Source organism: Lagenorhynchus albirostris, chromosome 16 (genome assembly GCF_949774975.1).
Source record: "Lagenorhynchus albirostris chromosome 16, mLagAlb1.1, whole genome shotgun sequence".
NCBI classification, from domain to species: domain Eukaryota; kingdom Metazoa; phylum Chordata; class Mammalia; order Artiodactyla; family Delphinidae; genus Lagenorhynchus; species Lagenorhynchus albirostris.
The window spans coordinates 21,186,409-21,200,115 of NC_083110.1; the positions used below are offsets into that span (position 1 = coordinate 21,186,409).

General features: G+C 41.5%; 1 protein-coding gene across 5 annotated transcripts in view; it reads left to right on the top strand.

Moving 5' to 3' along the window:
- The window catches only part of TET1 (tet methylcytosine dioxygenase 1), a 127,062-nt gene that overhangs the window by 22,968 nt on the left and 90,387 nt on the right, over window positions 1-13,707 (top strand). For 4 of the 5 annotated variants that reach the window (XM_060125459.1, XM_060125461.1, XM_060125462.1 and 1 more), the window contains exon 2: window positions 7,158-7,211. The exons of the other annotated variant lie outside the window; for it this stretch is intronic. In XM_060125459.1, coding sequence (XP_059981442.1) covers window positions 7,158-7,211 — 54 coding nt within the window. The remainder of the gene's footprint in view (window positions 1-7,157; window positions 7,212-13,707) is intronic. 5 annotated transcript variants of the gene reach the window in all.

Consider the following 13,707-nt stretch of genomic DNA (forward strand, 5'->3'; position numbering starts at 1 on the left):
GGCTCATCCCTTTTCTATACTACTTCATAATAATTATCTGTTTCTGTCTCTCCTGAGATGGTACGGTCCAGTGGGGAGCGGGGAGCCCAACACCATGTCTGCATATTGAAAGTGCCCAACACTTGTTTTAAAACAACACTATTGTTTTAAGTTTTTGGTTATTAAATGGGGGAATTTCATTGTAAAAACATGAATTAACAAATTGGCTTGATTTTGCTAAACTTAGGAGACACCTAGGTCTAACTTTCTCTGAAAGAAGTTGTATGTGTGTAAATGCTTTGAGCTTCTCAATGAAACAAGACAGTTTTAGGATTTTGCTATTAGATCAAAAACTGAGGGTATTGGACTTCCCCGGTGGCGCAGTGGTTAAGAATCTGCCTGCCATTGCAGGGGACACGGGTTCGAGCCCTGGTCCGGGAAGATCCCACATGCCGCGGAGCAACTAAGCCTGTGTACCACAGTGACTGAGCCTGCGCTCTAGAGGCTGGGAGCCACAACTACTGAGCCCGCCTGCCACAACTACTGAAGCCCGCGCGCCTAGAGCCCATGCTCTGCAGCAAGAGAAGCCACCACAATGAGACGCCCGCGCACCACAACGAAGAGTAGCCCCCACTCGCCGCAATGAGAGAAAGCCTGCGTGCAGCAACGAAGACCCAATGCAGACAAAAATAAAAAATAAATAATAAATAAATAAATAAAACACAAAAAACTGAGGGTACAATGCTCTCTAGAGTCAGCGCTCTTGCATGAATAACATAGAGAAGGAGCCCGAAGGTACAGAACTTCCTTTTAAAAAAAAAGAATAACATTAACTATAAAATACACAGGACAGACTAGGAATAATAAGAAGCATTCAATGTATCATTCACAAAAGGGGAAATATTTTCTAAATTGCAGCATCCTTTGTGATTTGTTTTTGACAAAAAGCCATAGATGCTGTTATTGGATTTCGCTGTGCAAATTATGGATCTAGACTGTAATAGAGGTAGTAGACTTGTCAGTTTCAAGTTAGTACTACGAATTGTTGAAAAGAAATTGGGGAGAGGGGATATTTCAGCCCCATTTAGTCTCTGGCATTATCTATGTTTCACCTCATTGTCAACTGTTCTCACTTGGCAGCTGCTGAAGATCACTGCTTGCTTACTTGTTCCTTAGTTCTTGCTATTGAAGAGCAGTTATTTTTACCAGCAGTAAGCAGGACTGCTAGAGAGAATGGAGTTGGATACTTGGTAGACCAGGCCCCTTAGAGGGAAAAAGCATTACTGCAGATAAGCCTCAGGGAAGGAAGTGGGGGAGGGAAGCCAGGGAAAGGCTGTGCCAGGGGATCGACTCAAATCACTCACGATTAAAAACTGAGAAGATCTCCAGTGTTAGCCTTTCGGGTTCCTATGTCTCACACGACATAAAATTAAACTCACTTTAAGATCTCCATTAGAATTGTTAAAGTATGAACCGCCTTTTTTTTTGTGATTCTTATTGATTGGAAGTTTACAAAAGGTGGTACTTGGAATATCTTAACCAAGTATCACAGCAAAAGCTATGTCTCCAACAGTAAATAAGAGGAGACATATAGAAGGATTTCATGGGAGGCGAGAGTGTGGCTTATATTGGAAGGATTTTGTGCTGCGCAGGTATCAGTTATTTATTGTTGATAAATAACTCGAGATTAATTTAGAAGAAGACTCCTCCTAGGCAGTATTTGTATGTCTAGTTTCTTGTGGGTGCAGAATTGCTTATGTTTAGAAAGAGAAGTAGGATTTTGAAATTATTCATAAATTTATCTCTGAGGGCACACAATATTATCTTTTAAAAAATACACCTAGGGCTTCCCTGGTGGCACAGTGGTTGGGAATCTGCCTGCCAATTAAGGGGGCACGGGTTCAAGCCCTGGTCCAGCAAGATCCCACATGTCACGGAGCAACTAAACCCATGTGCCACAACTACTGAGCCGGCGCTCTAGAGCCCGCGAGCCACAACTACTGAAGCCTGTGTGCCTAGAGCCTGTGCTCTGCAACAAGAGAAGCCACCGCAATGAGAAGCCTGCACACCGCAACAAAGAGTAGCCCCCGCTCGCTGCAACTACAGAAAACCACACGAAGCAACGAAGACCCAACACAGCCAAAAATATATATTAATTAATTAATTTAAAAAATACTGGGGCTTCCCTGGTGGCGCAGTGGTTGAGAGTCCGCCTGCCGATGCAGGCGACGCGGGTTCGTGCCCCGGTCCGGGAAGATGCCACGTGCCGCGGAGCGGCTGGGCCCGTGAGCCATGGCCGCTGGGCCTGCGCGTCCGGAGCCTGTGCTCCACAACGGGAGAGGCCACGGCAGTGAGAGGCCCGTGTACCGCAAAAAAAAAACAAAAAAAACAAAACAAAACTAATCTTTGGACTTCCCTGGTGGTCCAGTGGCTAAGATTCCTCGCTCCAGGCCCCGGTTCCATCCCTAGTCAGGGAACTAGATCCCACATGCCGCAACTAAAGATCCCGCATGCCGCAACGCCCACGTGCCGCAAGTAGGACCCGGTGCAGCCAAATAAATAAATAAACAAATATTAGGAAAAAAATACTAATCTTCTTGAGCTGCTGTTGTAGCCTAAAAACGCTGCATGTGAGGGGTTTTTTTTGGAAGTATTGTTGATTTACAGGATTATATTAGTTTCAAGTGTACAACATAGTGATTCAATATTTTTATAACTAAGGGTGTGGTTTTGAAGTGTTTTTTGTTTTTGTTTTGTTTTTGGCTGCATCACACAGCATGTGGGATCCTAGTTCCTGACCAGGGACTGAACCCGTGCCCCCTGCAGTAGAAGCGTGGAGTCTTAACCACTGGACCGCCAAGGAAGTCCCTTTTTTTGCGTGTGAAGATGGTTCTTTTAAGGTTATTTTGGGGTATTTGCCAATTCTATTGTTGAGTAATGAAGAGGAATTATAGAGAGAGCAATGTAAATGGTTAGATTCAGGCTCAAGTTCAGGTTTTAACTTGCTGTGTAACCTGAGTTAAGTAATTTTACCTCTTTGGGCCTCAGTTTATCTATGACCTAAATTTTCTCTGATGTTCTTTTTTTAGCTCTGTAATCATGTGACTTTTAAGAGAAAAGAGATAGATCTCATTTTGTAATATTTGAAAAAACCTAATACACTTGAGTTATTACAAAATTAAGTAACTCATGCAACTTAATAATGGTTCCTTGTAGGGAAAAACAAATAGATTTAAATGACAAAAATAAGTTCTGAATAGGTTGGACTACAACGCAATGTGTCTTAGTTTCTCAACTTGTCATTCATTCAACTGGATCTAGTTGTATGCATTTTGCCCTAAATAATAAGATAATGGAGGGCTTCCCTGGTGGCGCAGTGGTTGAGAGTCCGCCTGCCGATGCAGGGGACACGTGTTCGTGCCCCGGTCTGGGAAGATCCCACATGCTGCGGAGCGGATAGGCCTGTGAGCCATGGCCGCTAGGCCTGCGCGTCCGGAGCCTGTGCTCCGCAAAGGGAGAGGCCACATCAGTGAGAGGCCCGCATACCGCAAAAAAAAAAAAAAAATAGGATAATGGGAATGGCTCTCGACCTCCACTTTCTCTGCTAGTAATTTCTGATTATTTTCTCCATCAAAGTTCATGTCACCTAAGCCTTGAGCTGAGATGGACAAATCGCTAGGTATAGGATTTAGAACAGATGATCACAACTAATTGATGTTAACCAATCTACTCTGTGTTCAAACAAGTATAGATCTTCATGGTGTAGTATCAGTTGGATATTTGGAGTTAATGTTAGTTCTGGTCACTTCCATTAACCCCCATTTAGCTGGGATGAGCTTTGGCTTTATTATTAACTCATTTTACAGAACACTAAACATAGACCTTCGATGTTTGCTTAGGTTGCCAAGTGCGATGTTGTGTGGTTTCATGAGTATCCCATACAGTGAAAACGCCTGTCCATGGGGCTTTAAAAAATGGACCTCTCACCAGTGTGGATATTCAGTAGACCTAAGACTCTGATCCTGATTTTATTTTATTGAGGCAAACATATGGATCACACAGGTAATAAAATGATTTAAAATATATAATTATATCTTTTTTATTTTTTCGCCACACGGCACATGGGATCATAGTTCCCCAACCAGGGATCGAACCCGCATCCTCTGCACTGGAAGCACGGAGTCTTAACCGCTTAACGGCCAGGGAAGTCCCCTATAATTATATCTTAATATATCATGGCCATTTTACTAAATTGTGAGCAATCAACCTGGGAAAATGTTGATGCTTTTTAAAAATGTTATTCGGTTATTCAAGGGAGAGGCATAACCTGTAATTGAAATGGAAGACACTTTAAGAAATGTAGGGCTACCCTTGTGTGCATTGCTGATGGGAATGTAAAATGGTAAAAAATAGTTTGGCTGCAGAAAATGGTTTGGTGGTTCCTCAAAAAATTAAACAGTTGTCATATGACCCAGCAATTCTACTCCCAGGTATATACTCAAATGAATTGAATGCAGGGACTCAAATAGATACCTGTATACCCATGTTCATAGCAGTATTATTCACAATAGTCAAAAGGGAGAAATGACCCAAAAGTGTATCAACAGAAGAATGGGTAACAAAATGTTGTTATTCAGCCTTAAAAAAGAATGAAATTCTTAATACATCTTACAACATGGATGAACCTTGAAAACATTATGCTAAGTGAAACAAGCCAGACGTAAAAGAACAAACATTGTGTGATACTACTTATATGAGGTACCGAGAGCAGGCAAATTTATAGACTCGGAAAGTAGAACAGAAGTTCGCACGGGAGCGGGAAGTTACTGTTTAATGAGTACAGAGTTTCTGTTTGGAATGATGAAAAAGTTCTGGAAATGTAAAGTGGTGATACTTGCACAACATTGTGGATATACTTAATGCTACTAAATTGTACACTTTAAAATGGTTAAAATGGAAAATTTTATGTTATGTATGTTTTACCACACACACACAAATCTCCAAAGAGAAAGAAATGTAGGGTTAAAAGGTTTAGCACTCATTTTCAAATCTTGTATTTGGTCCTGTTTTCCTACCCATTCATTTCACGGTTGCTTCATTCCCCACAGAGAGCTTCTTAACGTGGGCTCGGTGTGCTTAAAGTTGCCGTGGTGGACGTGGTTAGGTCAAAATCCACTGGTTTTGCTTGCTGCTTACATTTGTTAAAAATTTTGAAAGTGGGTGGGTGAGGGAGAGGTAGTTTAAAGTGGGGAAACAATGCATGTTGGACTTCCCATTCCAACAAGAAAAGCGTGCTTTTGTGGCAGACTGAAAGGCTAGGAATCAAGGGTGATGAAATACAGGCTTTCCGGCCCTCTCTCTGTTCCCGATTTCTGGTTGTGGGAATCTGTTCTGAATCCAACTGCAAGTGGAAAACCAATCTTTGGCTGAGCAGCCAGTGAGGCCCTCCTGCCAATCCCCCAAATGTGCTGCTGAAACTTTGGCCCTGTGAAGATGGAGCTGAGGCTGTCTTCCCAAGATCTGTGCAGCTGTCAAGGTGGCTGTGATGGGACTGTGACTGGCCTCTGCACTGCATTTTGGCAGTGACCTTGAGACCTGCCAGCTCAAACAGCTGTCCTGGTTCTTCGTCTACTGCCCCTGTTCCATGTCCAGGAAGCTGAAGGGAGGGGCTAAACTCCTCTGGCTCTGTCATTCCCAGGGTCTCGCAAGTTCTAACTGTGGTGCCCAGCTCTCCCAGTGCTTACCACCCACTGGGCATGGGGGCAGTTCAGGTGTGTTGAGTGTGGCTGGTTGCTTGTTCCACCTCTGGCTCGGCTCCCAATCCCTGGGAAGTAAGTGGCTGTGTCTGTCCATCAGCCCGTGCACAGACAGGCTCCACGTGGGGACTTGCTTGGCAGCTCTGCGGAGAGATGCTCAGTGACAGTTGATGATCCTGGGAGGCAGAGGAGCCAGAGGTGCTTCTTCTGTCCCAAAGTTATGAATCCGCCTTCTGGAAGGGATGGATTTCTTTGGGAAATGAAGGTCATCAGAAATGTCCAGAGCAAGAGAGAGAAATCTTTTTGAAACCTCCAGCCACTCAGAGTGGCAAGTGCATTTTGAAAACTCCTCCACCTCTCCTTGCCCTCATCCTGTCCTTTCCCTTTTAAGTGGCTTTATTATTATTTTTTAATCCGCCTTTATCATTGGACATTTATTGACAGAAATCAAATTGCTGTGTTTCTGGGCAAAGCGCCTGCTGCAGAGAGGTGTGGTTCCCGAGGAATGAGACACGCAGCCCAACAGCTGAGCCTACACTGTCCTCACATAACCTCCCTGCCTTAAATATCGCCAATATTTAGCCTTGCCTTATAAAGTAAAAATGCACAATACCTTCCAGAGTTTCAGCAAGCCCAAATGCCCCCATCAGCTCAGTTATATCTCCTGTACGTTAAAGATAGGACCGCGCACCCCTCCCCCCGCGCAGACCTGCCCTCGGAGCCGCCAAGAGGTTACTAATCAGGGAGAATCCGCCATCGATCCGATGGTGGAGACCTGGGGGATTTGTGTGCATTGTTTTTGCTGAAGCCTCCTGTGATTTCGGCGCGACCAGATCCTCTGCAGCGAACTCCATGTCGCAGCTTGTGGCTGCCTGTGTCCTGTGGTGAGAGCGGAGCCGCACAGGAGATCCTTTGTCTAGGAAGGCTAGGCAGAGAAGATCACTTTGGAGTTGCTAAGCTCTGCATTGCCATTGGCTGCACTCTTTGTGGGGCTGTTTTTGCAAAAGGCATGCCCAGCACGTCTACAGTGCTGGCAGGCCAGGGCTGCCTTTAAACACCATGATAATAATACCAAAAAGCAGTTTGCAGAACTGTTCAACTGTAGAGGCTTCCTCTGCAGAAGCAAGCAAGATGGCTACCTCGTGGGCTTCGCTGTGAAGAATGCAGAGGCTAATTAAGACAGACTTTAAGGGGAAAAAAGGGTATTTCCCTACTTCATCTTTATGCAAGGCTTTTTTTCAGTGACTTTTGAAGTGTACATTTTACATAAGCTCTTTAGGTTCTGTCTAGCAAACATGTTGATGATTTTAGATGGTATAAGTAGTTTTATAGAGAATAGCCAAAAATTTTTTGGGGGGGGAGGTGGGAGCTAATTTTTTTTCTCTTATATGGAGGCTCATTTTGCAATTTGATTTTTTTTAGGTTATAAAGGAAAACAAGAGGCCCCAGAGGGAAAAGAAGCCCAAAGTTTTAAAGGTAATCAGCTATTGATTAACTCATATTTAATATTTTTCCATTTCATATAGTATTTTTCTGTCACTTAGGGGTAAATTTGGAGTACAGTAGATGTAAATTCTCCCAGATTTTCAGTAGATAAATGAATTTTCACTCAACTAAAGTGTTTTCTCTCTCTTTCTGTCTCTCTCTCTCTTTTTTTTTTGATACGTTGCATAATATGCATATTAGCATCCTTTATTTTCAACTCCACACGAGTCTGCAGACAGAAAACTTTATATGCAAGTGTTGTGAATAAAATTTGTGGCTTTTTTTTGTAGCTCCATTTGTAGCATCTGCATTTGTGGTGTTGCACCAGTGTGTAAACTTCAGCTCTTAAGGAGAAAGACACTATTTAAAGTTGACAGCTATGATCCATTGTGATTTTAATGGACCTTCCATTAGAGACTATTTTAAAATGTGTGATTTTTCCAAAGGAAAAGGTGCTTAGAGGTTCTAGTTCAGCTTAAAATGTGTAAGCCATTGAGGTTTTACAGCCAAATTACAATTGCTTAATCCCAAATTCTCATTATATCATCTTTAATTTGGGCATTCATGGAGCTGTAGGATTGTGTATGCTTTCTTTATTTTCAGTAGTTTGCCTAATGAGTATTTAGTAGTTACCTAATTCAGTGATAAGCTAGCAGTCTGTGTTATGAGCTTTGTATAGTATTTAAAATGGTTAATTTAAAAGCATATGACATTACTAAAAGTTCAAGACTAGCTTTAGCAAATAGGTGCTTATGTGTTAAAGGTTTCAAGTGGTATATTGCTATTATGAATGTAACTATCCTGAGCAGTCAAGCTTTTTAATTCAAGAAGACATATTAAACAATAAAACGACTGGTGTTTAAAATTATATTGTGTATATATAATTGAAAATATCTTACCTTAATCTTAGCTTTTCTTCTGCAAATAAAGTTTTGGCACTCATAGAGGAACAACATGTTTGAACTATGGCTATAGCACATTTTAAAATCTCATTTGTTTCCCCAGTTGTGTACCTTGAAAATGCTATTGACATGCAGAACCAAACCTTGCATTGCTTTCTAATTTGTCTGACCACTTCAAGTTTCTGTTTCCTGTGTGTACACAGCATTGCCATGTATATTTTTCATCAACCAACAAGTATTTATTTAATATTTACCACACAGTCATCAATGTGCCAGGCACTGTGAAATGAATGAGATTGCTTGGCACAAATTCTCACTGGGCCTGGACAAATAGAATACTGGTTATTTTCAAGGTAAATTAAACCCTTCTCTGTTTTTCTCCTGCATATTGATCCACCTGCCCCCTTTTAATCCTTTCCCCTCCCCCAATTATAGAAGAATATCATTAAAATCCCTAAGTATATTTCTCAATCTCTTTTTACTCTTCCTGTGTTGGGTGTATCCATCTCAGGTGTTTTGTCTTAAAATCTTCAAGTGAGAAATAGTTTCAGTCCTGCTGTTATAAATGGCTCTCAAATTTGTGTGTGTGTGTGGGGGGTGGCGTGGGGTGGGAAAGCAGCATGGAAGAAAGGGATGGAGACTGCATGGACAAACTAACATGGACTAATCTTGGTAGCTAAATCATCACCTGCCTTTCCTACAAGGTAGAATTGGACTTTGGGAATACTATTTAATTCTATGTTTATTTTGTTAGTCTGTGGGTGTCCTGTCACCTGAAATAAATTTCAGAAGTAAATATACTGTGTATTGCTTTTTTGAATCATGGCAATGGACCCTGACTTTTAAAAAGAAATAAGTGCCTGTGGATGGCTGAAATTCATGTGCCACAGCAAGCAGAACCAAACTGTTGCTCACTTCCTCTATAGTTATCAGTTGTTGTACAACAGTAGAAAAATGCTCTAAAAGGAAAAAAATTATTTTTTTTTCTGATGTTGGCATTTTTAAATGTTTTCTTTAATTTTCTGTTGGGCATAATTTTTTTTTGTTGCTTTTCAAAGAAAGCTTTGTTTCTCTGCTCCACAGGAGAAATGCTAAAATACTTTCAGATTTTAGCTTGATATGTGTAAAATATAGTTAGAGCAAGTGTAGAATATTATATAGCCCCGAAGGAGATGTTAAGAAAACTAAATCCAACTTTTGGGAGGGAGGGTGGAGGAAAAGTAAAGCTTTCCATTTAGGATTTTATGGGTGAGAACTTAACATTCCAGCTGGCTGCTACCCAGGGGATCAGTCACGGGAATCTACAGGTTACACCTTGGTTTCCTTTCATAATTCTTTCTTTGCTTTTGGCATTGTGCCAGACTTCTACTCTTCTTCCTTTGACTCTGGCCTCTTAAGTCTTCACATCTCCTGCGTCCCTTGCTCTTTGTCAGGGTGGCTGCTACATATAGGTATCCTGACTCATTTTCATCTTCATCTATTGGAAGGTAGTTGGATGAATGAAGAGTCTGACTAAGGAAATTGGGAATAGAATTGAAGCTTGTCTCATCCTACTCTGAACCTGCTAACTAAATACTGAATCCAGTTGTGGGGCTGAAATTGCCTGGTGTGTCTCACACCTCTCATCTTTAAACAATCTATTATCTATTATCTATATCAAACAATCTATTATCTATATCAAAAACCTGTATGCATTCTATTACAATTCGAAGTTTAAAACTATACATAGTGATCTGAAATCCCAGACTACAGAGAGCGTTTTCCTCGAGCTGAAATGACGGTTTCTGTCCAAAGCACTCTAATGGCCAGAATGGGCACCAAATCATGGGGGTGAGGGTGGGGGTGCTCAGCACAAACTCCTGCCCCCACTGGGGCTGAAGGACCAGGTTCCTGCTCAGGCGCTCTTGTTGATCACTGGAGTTGATCTGTCTTCATAGATTGCAGCATGTTAGCTGTGCTATAATTGTTTGCTTGACTGTTGAGTAAGGTGAAGGTATGAGATGATTTCAGGCCTTGATTCATGAACTTGTACTTGTGAGTGGCATGGTTTGGAGCTCCTCTTGGTAGAAACATTTATGTAAATAATCACTATTTTGTGTTTTGGGGTGGGAGAAAGTCAATTTTAAGGTAATATCACTTTAGTTAGGTTGTCACTCCCTGTCCCTAGAGAAAATCAGATTACACAGTCAGTTGGGAGTATTGGGGAGAATTTAATAAAGGGATTGTTTAAAAGGTGTGGGCAGGGTTCAGAAAAATCTAGGGATGACAAAGCATCCTGGGACTAATGACAGCAGAGAGATATTGCCGTTCCTAGGCCTGAAGGGACAGGGGCTTTTGTGTGGCCCTTGATAATGGGATCTTTCTTGAAGTGAAAGTCATGGGGAGGTGGGTATGGAAATAAATACTCTGCCATCCAGTTTCCTGCTGCTTTCATTGGTTGATCCCAATCAGAAGCCAAAAGGAAAAAGGGAGCCTACTGATGATGAAATATATCTTGTTCCGCCTCCTGTGTCATGTAAGAGGGTGTAGAAGATGGAGTGGGGACCTGAAGGGCAAACCAAACATACATTCAGCATCACTACTGACCACAGGGGCAATATGGTAGGGTCAAAAATGGTACCAGAATCATGGTTATGTAAGAAAGTAACACTGGACAGGGTTGGGTGAAGTTTATATAAGAACTCTATACTATTTTTGCAACTTACCTGAAAATCTAAAATCATGTCAAAATAAAAAGTGTGGGTATCCCTGAGAATGAACTGCGTTTGTACATTCTGTAATTTCTTATCTGGTAAGGAACATTTTCTAGCTATTTGATTATAAAATATCATCAAAGTATTATTTGGAAGAACTGGGTGAACAAATATAAAGAAATGTCAGTGTATATTAAACCAGGACACTGTCTACAAATGATTTAGAAATGAAAAAAAAAAAAAACTAAGTGATCTTCCTGCTAGCTTCTATGCCACCAGCTCTGTTCATCACTGTTTCCTTCCTTCCTTGATGATGCTGATAAAAGTAGAATGAGTGGTTGTTGCGGGGGACAGGGGGTGGGATGGGGGTAAATAAGACATATTTCACTAGGAGAGAAGGACAAGACACTGGTGTGTAGCTATAGTGGTAGGTCTTTTAGAAACGTTTTAAAAGGAGAATCAAATCATAAATGAATCACATTCATATGTGGTCTTGATTTACATGACAGTGATATTCAAAATATTTAGTACCTTCATGGCCTGGCACACAGTTAATGCTCAATATGTGTTGTTTCTTGAACAACAGTATTATTAACATTCGCTAAATACTTTTTTAGCCCATACTAAATGCTGGGCTACAATGGTGTGTAAGACCAAAGTGATTTCAGCCCTCAAGGAGATTAAATGTTGCTGAGGAAAGGCCAAAAAAAATTAAAGACAAATTAATAAATTACAAATTGTGGCATATACTTTGAAGGAAACAAAGAAACAAAAAAAATTTGCCAAGACAGGGGAAAACACCCCCTAGGGAAATTTACTTGGTATCTTTGAGAACTATTCCCTTCTTTTGTAAATTGTTACATACACTAGTGAGGGTTTAAAACTACCAAATTAGATACAATTGAGTTACCCTGTTTATCTTAAAAACTCATTAAGCTACAAGAAATGAAAGTAACAGGGTTACTAAAGATTTTTTTTCTGTGCACACTTATCTACAACTTTGTTTCAGTTAGTTAAAGAAATCATTGGTAAAATGATAAACTTTTCTTAACTCTAGTTATAAAGTAACATTCCATGACTTATAGCAGAAACATGTTACAAATTTTAGTGACATTCTATACTGAGCTTGATGGTTGTTCAGGGGGGAAAAAAGCCATTTGATAGTCTTTTTTTTGGCTGCACTATGCGGCATGCGGATCTTAATTGCCTGACCAGGGATCAAAACTGCACCCCCTGCAGTGGAAGCATGGAGTCTTAACCACTGGACCGCCAGGGAAGTCCCTTGATAGTCTTACATAGTCCCAGGCAAAGAATCCCAGACTTCTGAATATAACAGACCATGGGGGCAGTTGGGGGTGGGGGGCGAGGCAGGGGAGATTCAGAGTGGTGGGAGCATCCACAAAGGGATACCAGCTTTATAAACAAAACAATAACAACAACAAAAAACCCCCCACAAACATATAAATTGGAAGAAGATAATCTCAGAATATAGGGTGGTCATATAAAATTTAATAATTTATCCTTATGATTCAACACATGGTCCTTATTTTCCTCATGTCATAAGCTGGCAAAAACTATCAGAGACTAGTGCTTATCCATCAGTGTTTATTCACACGCTCAAAGGCACACATGGGGCTTCTGTTTTGCATACCCAGAAATTGTAACATAGCATTTTGACCAGGGACGATGAGACTGAGTTCAGGCTGAGAACTCAGACTCGGGGCTGAGTTCTCACTAAGTCAGCTCACATACAGTCAAATCATTCATTTATCATTGCAACACGAACATTTCCAGTGATTCAAAATTCATGTCCATTTTGTAATTTCTAGGAATGATCCCAAACAGAGAATCAGTGAATAGAAGCCAAGTGGGGTGAATAGGCTTGAAGAAAATTTCATTCAGGCTACAAAAAAAGTCTGTTGAGTTTTTCCTAGCTTAGAAAAGAACATATGCTTTGTGTCTTGAATCCTTATGCTCATCTGATAATGTGTTTGTGCTTTGATAGTGCTAGATTCATACTGTTTTCTGAGGTCTGCCTTGCTTGTTGTATAGCTCTCCATCTATTGGCTAGAATATCATCTCAATAGACAGGGGCTTCTCTGGGGCTTCCCTGGTGGCGCAGTGGTTGAGAGTCCGCCTGCGGATGCAGGGGACACGGGTTCGTGCCCCGTGTCCGGGAAGATCCCACATGCTGCGGAGCCGCTGGGCCCGTGAGCCGTGATCGCTGAGCCTGCGCGTCCGGAGCCTGTGTGCCGCAGTGGGAAAGGCCAGCATACCGCAAAAAAAAAAAAAAAAAAAATCAATAGATAGGTAAAAAAAGCCAAATAAGAACTGTTAAATTTTTGTTAAAACCTCACTAGTATCTTAAGTCATTTTCAAGTTATAATTAATTTTACAATGGAATGCCTTTCAATATTCAAAATGTGTCATAAAAATAAAGTTTTTAAAGATGTGATGGCAAGGGAACTTCCCTGGTGGTGCAGTGGTTAAGAATCCACCTGCAGGGGACACGGGTTCGAGCCCTGGGTCGGGAAGATGCCACATGCTGCGGCACAGCTAAGCCCATGTGCCACAACTACTGAGCCTGCGCTCTAGAGCCCATGAGTCACAACTACTGAGCCAATGTGCCACAACTACTGAAGCCCGGGCGCCTAGAGCCCATGCTCTGCAACAAGAGAAGCCACCACAGTAAGAAGCCCATGCACCACAACGAAGAGTAGCCCCCGCTTGCTGCAACTAGAGAAAGCCCACGCACAGCAACGAAGACCCAACGTAGCCTAAATCAATCAATCAATCAATCAATCAAACACCATTTAAAAACCTTTGGTAAAAAAAAGACGTGATGGCAAGATTTATCCACCACAGTGGCCTATTCAAGAGAATGAAGGTTAC